Source organism: Amblyraja radiata, chromosome 2 (assembly GCF_010909765.2).
Source record: "Amblyraja radiata isolate CabotCenter1 chromosome 2, sAmbRad1.1.pri, whole genome shotgun sequence".
Lineage (NCBI taxonomy): Eukaryota > Metazoa > Chordata > Chondrichthyes > Rajiformes > Rajidae > Amblyraja > Amblyraja radiata.
This window is the reverse complement of record NC_045957.1, coordinates 47,951,246-47,966,295: the sequence shown is the minus strand read 5'-3', so window position 1 is coordinate 47,966,295 and position 15,050 is coordinate 47,951,246. Positions and strand designations below refer to the sequence as shown.

Sequence of the window (15,050 nt, the reverse complement as noted above, 5' to 3'; positions counted from 1 at the left end):
ACTTCAAGCCAATGCATCCAAGCCACCATTTGCAGTAAGTAATGCCTTTTAACTTCAAGCCATTGCATCCAAGCCACCATTTGCAGTAAGTACTACCTTTCAACTTCAAACCACACCCAAGCTACCATTAGCAGTACGAGGTGCCTTTCAACTTCAAGTCAAAGCTCCCAAGCCACCATTTACAGTAAGTAGTGCCTTTCAACTTCATGCCACCATTTGCAGTGCCTTTCAACTTAATGCCAAAGCACCCAAGCTACAATTTGCAGTAAGTAGTGCCTTTCAACTTAATGCCAAAGCACCCAAGCCACCATTTGCAGTAAGTAGTGCCTTTCAACTTCAAGCCACAATTTGCAGTGCCTTTCAACTTCAAGCCAAAGCTCCCAAGCCACCATTTGCAGTAATAGTGCCTTTCAACTTCATGCCACCATTTGCAGAAAGTGGTGTCTTTCAACTTCAAGCCACACCCAAGCCATCATTTGCAGTAAGTGGTGTCTTTCAACTTCAAGCCATACCCACACCACCATTTGCAGTAAATAGTGCATTTCAACTTCATGCCACCATTTGCAGTAAGTGGTGCCTTTCAACTTCAAGCCAATGCACCCACGTCACCATTTGCAGTAAATAATGCCTTTTAACTTCAAGCCAATGCATCCAAGCCACCATTTGCAGTAAGTAATGCCTTTTAACTTCAAGCCATTGCATCCAAGCCACCATTTGCAGTAAGTAGTGCCTTTCAACTTCAAACCACACCCAAGCCACCATTAGCAGTAAGAGGTGCCTTTCAACTTCAAGTCAAAGCTCCCAAGCCACCATTTGCAGTAAGTAGTGCCTTTCAACTTCATGCCACCATTTGCAGTGCCTTTCAACTTAATGCCAAAGCACCCAAGCTACAATTTGCAGTAAGTAGTGCCTTTCAACTTAATGCCAAAGCACCCAAGCCACCATTTGCAGTAAGTAGTGCCTTTCAACTTCAAGCCACAATTTGCAGTGCCTTTCAACTTCAAGCCAAAGCAACCAAGCCACCGTTTGCAGTAAGTAGTGCCTTTCAACTTCAAGCCAAAGCAACCAAGCCACCATTTGCAGTAATAGTGCCTTTCAACTTCAAGCCAAAGCTCCCAAGCCACCATTTGCTGCCACCATTGCTGCCACCTTCTGGCTTCATTCCACAGTACTCATGTCTTTATATTAGATCCTTTTTATAAGCCCAGAGGCCCTCAAGAAATCAAACAACAACTTTATTCCTTTTCCTTTCCCTCCACACTCTAGAATGTTCTTTACTGATATTTCTGTCAATCCAATTTTCCTCATTTCAATGATCATAATTCCTCTTTCTGTCTCAAATCTCCTACATGCAACTAGGGCATGCTGAACTGTTTCTGGTTGATGGCATTCCTCACACAGCCCAGTAGGGTGTTTTCCCAATATTTTTAATGTGCTGTTCAGGTGAGTGTGTCCTATCCTCAATCTTGTTAATACTACCTGTTCCCTCCTGTTCCCCCCTCTTCTTGCTGTAATGCCCACTCTGTTTTGTAGTGAATAGAGGTGTCTCCCCTTTGTCTCCTGTTCCCAGTATTGTTGCCATTCCTGATTTATTTTCTTCCACACAATGTGTTTTCCTTCAGATTTGGATAGTTGTAAGTTTACCTCTATGTTTCTTTTTTTTACAGCCTCCTTTGCCAATTTATCCACCTTTTCATTCCCTAGAACACCAATGTGTGCTGGGACCCACAACAAAGTCACGTCACTGCCCCTCCATGTCACTTGGCTTAATAGTAGCAGGATTTCATAAACTAAGTCAGGCCGCCTATGGGATGCACCAGACCCAATACTCTGGATTGCAGATAATGAGTCGCTACATATTACTACTTTACATGGTTGCACCTGTTCCATCCACCGAACTGTCATCAAAATAGCGTACAGTTCCACTGTATATACTGTCAAATAGTTGTTTGTTCTTTTGTAAAGCTCAACATTCATCCCCTGGACTACCACAGCCGCCCCTGTTGTTTCAGCTACTGGATCCTTTGATCCATCTGTGAAAATTAAGAGGTGTTCCCTGTATCTATTATCTATATGGCTATGATATTCTGTCTTTAGGTCTGAATTTTTGTTCCTCCTTTTTGCCTCCCATATCTCCAGATCAACTTTTGAGATGTTCAGTAACCATATTGGCACAGATGGCCACAATACTGCAGGGCAGAACTCTTTGTCCTCTACTCCCATGTCCCTTGCCACAACTCCTCCAACCCAGCCGAAGCTTCCAGACTGAGCCACCCCTCTCTCCCAGCACTCCTGTACTACCTGTTTTGTTGGGTGGTTCTCTCCATGACCCTTAAGGCTTAGCCAGTAATTAGCCATTAGTTGTCTGCGGCGCAGTCTCAACGGCATCTCCCCAGTTTCCACCTGTAGTGCACATACAGGTGACGTCCGCACAACTCCTATACAGACTCTTAGAGCGTCCGCTTGGACTTTGTCCAACTCGGACAACACTGACTTAGATGCTGACCCATAAGCTATACTGCCATACTCTAGTCTGGATCTGATCAGTGATACATAAATACGTTTAAGAGATAATACATCTGCTCCCCACTCTAAACCTGCCAAGCATCTCATTACATTGATGGCTTTTTTGCATTTTTCAATTATTTTTGTAATGTGGACCCTCCATGTTAATTTGGAGTCAAAATGAACCCCCAGGAAACGGAAATCTTTTACTCTTTCCAAATTGTTGCCGTATAGTTTTAACTGGACATCCTCTTTAATTTTCTTCCTTGTGAAAACCATTGTCTTTGTCTTCTCTATAGAGAATTTAAAACCCCATTTCTCTCCCCACTCTTCCACCTGGGTAAGTAGTGCCTTTCAACCATGCCAACATTTGCAGTAAGTAGTGCCTTTCAATTTCAAGACACACCCAAGCCAAGCCAACCAGGGGAGGGGGGGGGGAGGGGGGGGGAGGGGGGGGGAGGGGGGGGGGGGGCACTTTCTGGAGCGCTAGTATGAACCATTTTAGAACCAATAGACATTTCTTTGCAAGCTTTAGAACCAATAGAGACACTTTTTGCAAGCTTTAGAACCAGTAGACATTTTTTGCAAGCTAGAACCAATAGACATTTTTTTGCAAGCTAGAACCAATAGTCATTTTTTTGCAAGCTTTAGAACCAATAGACATTTTTTGCAAGCTTTAGAACCAATAGACATTTTTTGCAAGCTTTAGAACCAATAGACATTTTTTGCAAGCTTTAGAAGCAATAGACATTTTTTGCAAGCTTTAGAAGCAATAGACACTTTTTGCAAGCTTTCGATGCAATAGAGACACTTTTTGCAAGCTTTAGAACCAGTAGACATTTTTTTGCAAGCTTTAGAACCAATAGACATTTTTTGCAAGCTTTAGAAGCAATAGACATTTTTTGCAAGCTTTAGAAGCAATAGACACTTTTTGCAAGCTTTCGATGCAATAGAGACACTTTTTGAAAGCTTTAGAACCAGTAGACATTTTTTGCAAGCTTTAGAACCAATAGACACTTTTTGCAAGCGTTAGAACCAATAGAGACGCTTTTTTGCAAGCTTTCGAACCAATAGACATTTTTTGCAAGCTTTACAACCAATAGACATTTTTTTTGCAAGCTTTAGAACCAATAGACATTTTTTGCAAGCTTTAGAACCAATAGATATTTTTTGCAAGCTTTAGAAGTAATAGACACTTTTTGCAAGCTTTCGAAGCAATAGAGACACTTTTTGCAAGCTTTAGAACCAATAGAGACACTTTTTGCAAGCTTTAGAACCAATAGAGACACTTTTTGCAAGCTTTAGAACCAATAGAGACACTTTTTGCAAGCTTTCGAACCAATAGACATTTTTTTGCAAGCTTTAGAACCAATAGAGACACTTTTTGCAAGCATTAGAACCAATATACATTTTTTGCAAGCTTTAGAACCAATAGACACTTTTTGGCAAACTTTAGAACCAATAGACACATTCTGCAAGCATTTTAGAACCACTAAGGGCACTTACATTTGAGTAGACATGTGTTCAGTGTTATTCACAGCTCAGAGAAACGTGACCATCTGCCTTCCTCCATCTTGAAGAGACTGTGTGGCACACCACTACCTGGTTTTATAGTCCCTCCCCCCTGCCGCCAGCGGGGGCAGCAGAGAGAATGGGGAATTTTGTAAAAACATTAATATCTCTGTCATTTTTAATCGACGGGAAAAATCCTCGGTACACATGCGGCGGAGGGGGGCTCTGAGCAAGGTGGCCAAAAATGACGGCCGTAGGTGGCGGCGTTCTCTCGGAAATCGCAGCACAGATGGCCAAAACTGGTCAAGAACAGACTTTTAGTAATATAGATAACACATGCCAGTTTTATATTTGAAATCAAATTTGTCTAATGTTCTGCAAATGGTAGGAAAGTGTCTTTAAATTATGCCATGAATAAAACCAATAGGTTACATTAAAAGATGACAAATAATCCAAGCAAGCGACAAAACAGTTATTTAAAATAATATTTGCATAGAAAACCAGCTCCGTATCAACTGCATGAAAAGAAGGATAACTAACTTATTAGTGGGGGCATCTAGTCTTCTGAGTGTCTGATGAACTGTGTTAAAATAAAAGGAATTAAGAAGTCATGCCCTACATGCAAAGCATTATTGCAAACAGCATTATTGGTACAAATATGGGACATAAAATTGATAATCAACTTAAATGAGCAATGGATGAAAAGTTAATTGCAGCAATACAAATAAAAGTGTAAACATCCAGCAAGGCAAACAATACTTAAAAAAAGTAAATGAAAGTTAGCACCATAATTCACAAATTTGCTATCACACTGAAAAAAGAACATGGGGTACATATACACACCCTTCAAAACATCTTCACATTGAGACAGGTAAAGGTATAAATATTCATCCTTGGTTGCTAGTTACTCACCTGCAATGTTAATCTGCCTTTTGTTTTACAAGCTTACATATTTACTACATTTTCCCCATAATATTTAAACTTTTAAGTGTTGATGGATACTGATATGAAGATGCAAGCAAATTAATTCTTACAATTCAATTCCAAACTGAAGGATAAATAATTCTGAGTAGCATTCAACTTACCAGTTCATGGAGTAAATTCCTGGTAAGGTTGGTATCTCTTAAGCTATGAACAAATTGTGATGACGGAAGACTTGCCACAGCTGACAGGTCAGAAGATATATGTGGAGGCCCAAGGCAAAACAAGAATATTCCATATTCTTTTGCATGAGTTGCCACATTTTGAAGGTTTGGATTGCGGGGATGATCTACTCCATCTGTCATTAATATGACTATTTTTACACTGTTCTGTCTTGCCTCAGCCTGGAAGAGCTGAGTGGCATTGCCTATAGCATATGAAGTGTAGGTGCCATGGCCAATGTGATCCATGGATTGTACACGATTCTTGAATTGATCGAATCCTTGCCAGTCTCGGAAGGTGTGCTCCATCTTGACTGAACTACTGTACTGTAAAACAGCCATTCTCCAGAACAGGTTCAATTTTTTTGACTGCTCAGACAGCAAAGCCCTTTCAGTGAATTCAATTACAAATTGCTTCTCTTTGTCAAATAAAATATCTTTGGTACTTTCAGAGCTATCCAAAATGAAAGCAACTTCTACAATGCAGGCGGCATCTGAAAACAAAAATGTTATCTCATGAGTGCATTTTATTGTTGCTATGTATTATAGTTAAGAATGAATGAGAAAAATATATATTTTTTAATCAGAATATGCAATTGTCAAAGCACTCCTGTTGTCCCATTTTCTCAAAAAATTAAAACTGTATTTTCATCCTATGGAACTCAATCACTGAATCTGGAGATTTTTCTGACCCAATTATTTAACAAATGTGACATCATAGGTATAAAGACCGCAGCTATAGAATACTCTAACATCTTATCTTATCATATCATATATCTATCTATCTATATATTAAAATTCTGTGTGTGTGTGTGTTTGTGGGTGTATGTCAGATTCCATTTTCAGATTAGATTTTCTGATTAGATTTTTGGCCTTTGATTCCTTGGTCCGCCAAAATCACACACAGAAACTCAGAGATTTTTTCCATTTCGACAGAGATTTCACTTTTACATTCGCAAATCCACTCCTCATTAAATTTTGTCGTTGTTATGTACACATTTTTAATAAAATCCTTCCCCCCCCCCCCCCCCCCAATTTCAAAATGTTAAAAAAAAATCAACCAGCTCTCACCCATAGAATGTTGGTGGACGTTCCATCGTGTGATGTCACAATGCCCAATGCTCACATATGACCAATCGGAATGGATTCATTTACATATGCCTTTGCTCCAGCCCCAGCCCCCCCCTCCACCTGATGTTGCAGCACGTTCCATTGTGCAATGTCACAATGCCATCCCTCGCAGATGTCCAATCGAAATGGACCTCATTTACATATGCTTCAGCCCCAGCCCCAGTCCCAGCCCCCCAGCCTGTGTCGAAGCGCGTGATCACGTGTGTGGGAATAGAGAAAGAGGATTGGCGGTGATAGGGAATGGGGAATGGATGGACTGCCCCTACCCCTCCCCCTCCCACTCTCCCTCTCTCCCTCCCCACTCTTTCCCCTCTCCCCCACCCCTCTCCCCCTCCCTCCACACTCTTCTCCCTCCTCCCCTCCCTCCCCATCCACCCCCCACACCCCTCGCCCCCTCCCCAATCCCTCTCTCGTCCCCCTCCCCCACCCCTCTCTCCTCCCCCTCTCCATCTCCCTCTCCTCACCCCTCTCCCTCTCCTCCCCTCCTCCTCCCCCTCCTCCTCCCACCCCCATCCCACTCTCCCCACCCCCTTCCCTCTTTCCCACCCATCTTCCCTCTCTCCCCCACCCCCTTCCCCCTCCCCACTCTTCCCCCTCCCTCCACACTCTTCCCCCTCTCTCCCTCCTCCCCTCCCTCCCCCCTCCCCCACACCTCTCCTCCTCCCCTCTCACCTCCCTTCCCCACCCCTCTCTCCTCCCCCCTCTCCTCACCCCTCTCCCACTCCCTCTCCTCCCCCTCCTCCTCCCACCCCCACCCCTCCCACCCCCACTCCCCTTCACTCTCTCCCCCACCCCCTTCCCTCTCTCCCCCCGCCCCTTCCCCCACCCCTCTCCCTCCCCACCACTCCCCCTCCCCGACCCCTCTCTCTCCCCCTCTCTTCCCCCTCCCTCCCCTCTCTCCCCCACCCCTTCCCCCTACCCCTCTGTCCCTCTTCCACCACTCCCCCTACCCCTCTCCACCTCCCTCACCACTCTTCCGCTTCTCTCCCCCTTTCCCCCACCCCTCTCCATCCCAGGTTGTAGATTCCATTGGTTTTCATTGAAATGAATTTAATTATTTGAAACTTGCATGAGACGCGGATGTTTTATTTACAGAACCTTCTGAACGCGTGACGGACAGTTGCATTTCACTCTCTCTGTCTCTCCCCATCTCTCTCTCTCCCCATGTCTCTCTCCTCATCCCTCTCTCTCTCCCCTCTCTCTCTCCCCTCTCTCTTCCCCCCCTCTCTCTCTCCCCTCTCTCTCTCTCCCCCCTCACTCTCCCCCCTTCCTCTCCCTCACCCCCCTGCCCTCCCCCACCCTCCCTCCCCTATCCCCTTCCCTCCAGTCCATCCCCTCCCCCTCCCCGCTCCCTGTGCGAGTGGACTGTGAGTTGGGTGGCGACAAAATGACTGTGAGGGGGGAGGGGAGAGGGGGGGTAATGTAATCCGTGATTGGCTTCGATCCAGAGCCCGGGGGGGGGGGGGGGCAGCTGGGCCACATAACTTGCAGTTCGTGGCTACGCGTTCAAAACTCTGCGCAGCTTGCCGCGAGGAGCAAAGGCATTGTGACATCATCAGCTCGCTTCAGCAGTTAGATTTCAAAAATATGTCAAATCGGTGAACGATTTTAGTAAGAAACTCAGGAAATAATGAAGTTCAGATGAAGGGATTTTTGAAATCATGAGGTAAATTTCAACCGGAATATGTAAAAATGTCACCGTTACTGCGTCGGGTTTTCGAGGAGATGTGAATCACATGAGTGAAAAGACACACACACACACACACCCAAGATCAGAGATTTATAAGTTACTGGACTAAGTGGGACCCGTTGGGTCCCATTTTCTCAGGGAAGGGCTGGTTCCCCAACGCAATATTCCACCTCTACACCAATTACAATATTGGTGGCCATTGGGAGGGGGGGGGGGGCCTTTCTGGAGCACTAGTATGGGTGTTGTGGGCTGAAGGGACTCATTTCCAGAGGGCTGGTATGGACATTGTTGGCCAAATGGATTCTTGGGTTGGCAGCTCAGTCACTCAAGCCTGATGTGCTGACAGCTCATTCACGACTGGTGGGCTGGTAGTTGACTCACGGCTATTCCTTGAAATTCCATTTCAAGCAGGGTGCAAGGCCACCAAATTCAAGTGCAGTTTCATACCACTTCAAGCAGGGTGCAAGGCCACCGAATTCAAGTGCAGTTTCATACCACTTCAAGCAGGGTGCAAGGCCACCAAACTCAAGTACAGTTTCCGACCACGTCAGGCAGGGTGCAGGGCCACCAAACTCAAATGCAGTTTCATGCCATTTCAAGCAGGGTGCAGGGCCACCAAATTCAAGTGCAGTTTCATACCACTTCAAGCAGGGTGCAAGACAACCAAATTCAAGTGCAGTGCGGATGACACAAAGCTGGGGGGCAGTGTTAGCTGTGTGGAGGATGCTAGGAGGCTGCAAGGTTACTTGGATAGGTTGGGTGAGTGGGCAAATGCATGTCAGATGCAGTATAATGTGGATAAATGTGAGGTTATCCACTTAGGTGCAAGAACAGGAAAGTAGATTATTATCTGAATGGTGGCAGATTAGGAAAAGGGGAGATGCAACGAGACCTGGGTGTCATGGTACACCAGTCATTGAAAGAAGGCATGCAGGTGCAGCAGGTAGTGAAGAAAGCGAATGGTATGTTAGCATTCATAGCAAAAGGATTGAGTATAGGAGCAGGGAGGTTCTACTGCAGTTGTACAGGGCCTTGGTGAGACCACACCTGGAGTATTGCGTACAGTTTTGGTCTGCTAATCTGAGGAAAGACATTCTTGCCATAGAGGGAGTACAGAGAAGGTTCACCAGACTGATTCCTGGGATGTCAGGACTTTCATATGAAGAAAGACTGGATAGACTCAGCTTGTATTCGCTGGAATTTAGAAGATTGAGGGGGGATCTTATAGAAACTTACAACATTCTTAAGGGGTTGGACAGGCTAGATGCAGGAAGATTGTTCCCGATGTTGGGGAAGTCCAGAACAAGGAGTTACAGTTTAAGGATAAGGAGGAAGTCTCTTAGGACCGAGATGAGAAAAACATTTTTGTATGGAGAGAAGGCAGGTACAGGATACTGAGTTGGATGATCAGCCATGATCATATTGAATGGCAGTGCAGGCTCGAAGGGCCGAATGGCCTACTCCTGCACCTATTTTCTATGTTTCTATGTTTCATACCATTTCAAGCGCAGTTTCATACCACTTCAAGCAGGGTGCAAGTCCACCAAATTCAAATGCAGTTTCATACCATTTCATGCAGGGTGCAAGGCTACCAAATTCAAATGCAGTTTCATACCATTTCATGCAGGGTGCAAGGCCACCACATTCAAATGTAGTTTCATACCATTTCAAGCAAGGTGAAACCACCATAAAACCACCATAAAACCACATAAAATACCACATAAACACCACACACAGTTCCGTTAGACATTCAGTGTGTTCAGTTGATTCACAGCTCAGACACAGTTGTAACCTCTCCCTCCCCCATCTTGAGGAGACTGAGCCACACCCACACTTCTGGGTTTTATAATCCCTCCCCCCTCCAACCGGAAATGGCGTGGCCTTGATGGTGTGATTGACAGGAGAGAGATTCTCAACATTTTGTAAACACTAATAACACTTTTATTTTTCATTGATGGGAAGAATCCTCTGCACCTGATGAGCGGAGGGGGACTGAGTAAGATTGCCAAAAATCACAGCCATAAGTGGTAGTGTTTTATCTAAAATCAATATAGTCAGGAAGTTGTCAAGTTTAGACTTTTAATCATTTGCCATTTCAAACCAACCACCACCGACCATTTGCTGTGCTTTATTTCAAACCAACCACCACCAACCATTTGCAGTGCTTTATTTCAAACCAATACCACCAACCATTTGCTGTGCTTTATTTCAAACCAACCACCACCAACCACTTGCTGTGCTTTATTTCAAACCAACCACCACCAACCATTTGCTGTGCTTTATTTCAAACCAACCACATTTTCATTTTCAAACCACATTAAGGGCACTCAAGGTCAGTAAAACCGCACTCACAGTTTAGTAGACATGTGTTCAGTGTTATTCACAGCTCAGACTGAGAGACTTGACCTCCTCGCCTCCCCCATCTTGCAGACTGGGGCACTCATCACTTCCGGGTTTTATAGTCCCTCTGGAAGGGGCGTAGGGCTTCAGGGGAGAGAATCTCAACATTTTTTAAACACTAATAACTCTAAATAGATGGGAAAAATCGTCTTGTCCTGCGCAGCGGTGGGGGACTCTGAGTAAGATGGCCAAAAATCACAGCCATAAGTGGCAGCGTTTTTTCTAAAACCAATATACAGAACAACAGGAAGTGGTTAAGATCAGACTTTTAGTAATATAGATATGATGATTTCACATAACTAATCCTCACCTCTACTCTCTGTTTATTGCAGATGCTTCTTAATATCTTCCACTCAATCTATCCTAATACCAATGAATGTGACTTAATTTCATTCTACATTTTCTGTTGTTTCCGTGGAACATTTTGACGTGTTTTGATACATCAATATTTAAGCAGTTCTTTCTGTATTAACCTCAATGGTAACACAATTTTAACTGAGGAAGTCAATTGAGTACCACATAAAAATCACAATCTATATCAAGGATCAAAAATAGGTTTATCAATGTATTTTCAAGAGGAAAGTCAAGGATCCATGATCCTGTCTTCATTAACAGGTTGGCAGTGGAGAGAGCCAACAACTTTAAGTTCTTTGGACATGTATATTTCTGACCATCTGTCCTGGGCCCAGCACATTAATGCAATCATCAAGTAAGCTCATCAATGCTTCTACTTCTTTGTATGAAACATAGAAACATAGAAACATAGAAAATAGGTGCAGGAGTAGGCCATTCGGCCCTTCGAGCCTGCACCGCCATTCAATATGATCATGGCTGATCATCCTACAGTATCCTGTACCTGCCTTCTCTCCATACCCCCTGATCCCTTTAGCCACAAGGGCCACATCTAACTCCCTCTTAAATATACTGTAGCCAATGAACTGGCCTCACCTACCTTCTGTGGCAGAGAGCTCCAGAGATTTACCACTCTCTGTGTGAAAATTGTTTTTCTCATCTCGGTCCTAAAGGATTTCCCATTTATCCTTAAACTGTGATCCCTTGTCCTGGACTTCCCCAACATTGGGAACAATCTTCCTGCATCTAGCCTGTCCAACCCCTTAAGAATTTTGTAAGTGTCTATAAGATCCCCCTCAATCTTCTAAATTCTAGCGAGTACAAGCCGAGTCTATCCAGTCTTTCTTCATATGAAAGTCCTGACATCCCAGGAATCAGTCTGGTGAACCTTCTCTGTACCTTCTCTGAACCTTCTCTATGGCAAGATTGTCTTTCCTCAGATTTGGAGACCAAAACTGTACACAATACTCCAGGTGTGGTCTCACCAATACCCTGTACAATTGCAGTAGAACCTCCCTGCTCCTATACTCAAATCCTTATGCTTTGAACGCTAACATACCATTTGCTTTCTTCACTGCCTGCTGCACCTGCATGCCTACTTTCAATGACTGGTGTACCATGACACCCAGGTCTCGTTGCATCTCCCCTTTTCCTAATCGGCCACCATTTAGATAATAGTCTACTTTCCTGTTTTTGCCACCAAAGTGGATAACCTCACATTTATCCAAATTATACTGCATCTGCCATGCATTTGCCCACTCACCCCGCCTATCCAAGTCACCTTGCAGCCTCCTAGCATCCTCCTCACAGATTTAGGTGATTTGGTGTATCGATGAATATCCTCGTGAACGTATACATGTGTACAGCAGAGAGCATATTGACTGGTTGCATCATGGCCAGGTTTGGCAAATCGAATGCCCAGGAACAAAGGAGATTACAAAAAACAGTAAACACTAAAGGGATCTTTAGGAGGTGCTGCTTCAAAAAGGCAGCAAGTGTCATCAAAGAGCCACGTTAGCCTGGCCACCCTCTCATTTCACTCCTACCATGTGAAGAAGGTATGGGAGTCTGGAAACCATGACCCCAGGATGAAAAACAGCTTCTTCCTAACAAACTGTGATTCTGAACACTACAAAACACAAACTGAACTATAAACCATGCACAAAGGGCTTTGGGTTTTTTGCATTAGTATTGGGGTTATTAAATTATTGATTTTTTTTTTGTTTAATATGTTATCAAAGAGTATTGTGTTTACATCCCTGCTATGCTGCTGCAATTAAGAATTTCGTTGTTCTGTTGCAATTCATATGACAATTAAACACTCTTGACCCTTGATAGACACAACGTGCTGGAGTACCTCAGCGAGTCAGGCAACATCCCTGGAGAGAACGGATAGGTGACGTGAAGGGTCCCGACCACCTCTCGTTTGGCTCCAGAGATAATACCTCACCCACTGAGTTACTCCAGCGCTTTGTGTGTATCTTTGGTTAAACCAACATGTGCAGTTCTTAGTTTTACTCTTGCCTCATTTTATGCATTGTTAAATTATTATTATTATTATTATATTTTAGGGAATATCTTTGAACGGAAACTGGAGGTGAATTTTCCATTCCATGTTCACAAAGTCTCGTATTTTGTGTAGCCTTTTCAAACGTTTTTGCTTCTATGGCGGACACAGTCCATGTCGATTCATGTGATAACTTTTTTTTAAATGTATGATTAGTTTAACATATGTGCAAACTATCCACACATTCAATTAGATTTTTCATTTTAAACTGGTACATTTCGTTGAATTACGAAACTTTATTTGCATGCAAGGAATCATTTGTACCTGGACGCCTCTCGGGTACCCAGAAGTTCACAATATTCATCACTACTGATGAAGTGAGTTGTGAAATGCGGTTTCATCACTGTTCTAAAATAAATCTATGCTACACCGCTGCCCAGTGAGACTATCTCCAATCACATCTTCGCTTTAGAAAAGAAAGATAATAATAGTCAAGCGAATAGATGTGTAAATGTGGGCAATGTTACAGTACCTGGTGCTTGGTCGAGTTGTTGGACAATTGACGCGGGTAGTTTTCTCCCCTTCTTTCTCCCGACGTTACGGCTGCCAATTTCAGTTGGTGCCAAAGACACAAACACAAGAAGAAAAGCAATCATTCTCGTCAATTTAGTTGCCATATTCTCAGCCTCGGCACCTATGCCCATGAAAAAAAAGTAATAAAATGGATTAGACACAATTACATGGATAGGTGACGTTTCGGGTTCGGGACCCTTCCCCAATAGGAACTGCAGATGCTGGATTACAAAAAAAAGACACAAAGTGCTGGAGTGAATCAGTGGGTCAGGCAGCATCTCTGGAGAACATGGATGGGTGACGTTTCGCTACCTGACCTGATGAGTTATTCCGACACGTTGAGCCCTTTTTTTTTTAAACCAGCAATTGCAGACCCTCGTATCTACAAGCACAATTAATATGTTCCATTGATCGATTGGCATTGCCATTCTCCAAATATTACTAGGCTTTAAAAGACGGTCTTGTAAACAAGTTATGCACAATTCTGTGTCTACTAAAGAAAAAGAACATATGAAACTTAAAATAGCAATTAATTCGCTGTTTTCTTCCCTGAATAACAAATTAAATAAGGACGTTTAAAGTTAAAATATACGTCTTCTCTCAAGAAAATGAACCAACAAAGTTTACACGAAAGGATATACTAATAATGTAAATGAAACAAAGTTCAGTCCGAATCTTACTCAGTCTGAAATCGGGAGAGAAGTTGGAGCCCCCTTCTTTAGGCGCAAAACTCCATCCCGGAGCATTCGACAATTGTGAGAACTAACCCGCCCGAAGCGTTTGTGGTGAATTGAATCTTGTCATGTATATTACTAGTGACCGCAAGGTGGTGGGAGGGAAATGTTTTCAAAGCTTTTCAAGTTAACAGGCATCAGTTTGTATTGAATTAATGTCTGTCCATTTTGTATTTAATTATCTATATTCAGCCAATACAAAAATAAAATTCAGAATGTCGTTTTGGTTTAAAACGCGCAGGGCACGGAAATGTGCGGTTTCTTGAGTAAATATATTTATATCCATGGAATGAAATATTCTAAGCAATTTGTATGAAATAGCATAGTATGCTGTTTGGCTTCTTTCCGCATTCCCAGAACAACTGATTCCACTGGAAGTAACGCGAACTCATTACATTTTAGAATTGGGATCTTAGGCATTAATAAAACCCAGATACTTGAGATTACATCTTTTTTTTAATGCTGGAACAACTCAGCAAAATCTCTGTGGAACGAGTTAACGTTTCAGTTTGAAAACCTTTCATCAGAATCAGACCCTTTGACATGAAACTAACGTTTTTCTTTGCATGGCTTTTTCTATCTGTATTTCAGATTACAGGATTCTGCAATTATTTATTATCTTTCTTTTAATTCGCATTTCCTGACATGTTTTAATTTGTGTAGGAAGGAACTGCAATGCTGGTTTACTCCGAAGATAGATACAACATTTCTGGGGTAACTCAGCGGGACAGGCAGCATCTCTGGATAGAAGGGGTGGGGGACGTTTCGGGTCGAGTCCCTTCTTCAGACTGAAAATCAGTCAGACATTTTCTCTATATTATTCTATTCTGCTTTTACAAATGGGGAATAATTGTTTAGCAATACCATTAAAGTGGATGCTATGCCTTGGATAGTACCTGCTTATTAGGCATTGCTAGAGCTCCACCTAATCAGTTACATGGCAAGTATTCAATCACTTTCCTGACTGGTAGATAGTGGAAATGTTTTGGGTTCAGAAGGTGAAT

The 15,050-nt window shown here is 43.1% G+C and overlaps 1 protein-coding gene across 1 annotated transcript in view; it reads right to left on the bottom strand.

Moving 5' to 3' along the window:
- Positions 1-14,113, bottom strand: part of col28a1 (collagen type XXVIII alpha 1 chain) — a 53,707-nt gene extending 39,594 nt beyond the window's left edge. The window contains exons 1-3 of the mRNA XM_033039337.1: positions 13,993-14,113; positions 13,272-13,433; positions 5,103-5,653 (exon numbers count right to left, since the gene is read on the bottom strand). Of these exons, the coding sequence (XP_032895228.1) occupies positions 5,103-5,653; positions 13,272-13,416 (696 nt within the window). The 5' untranslated portion in view covers positions 13,417-13,433; positions 13,993-14,113. The remainder of the gene's footprint in view (positions 1-5,102; positions 5,654-13,271; positions 13,434-13,992) is intronic.
- Positions 14,114-15,050: the final 937 nt, after the last annotated feature.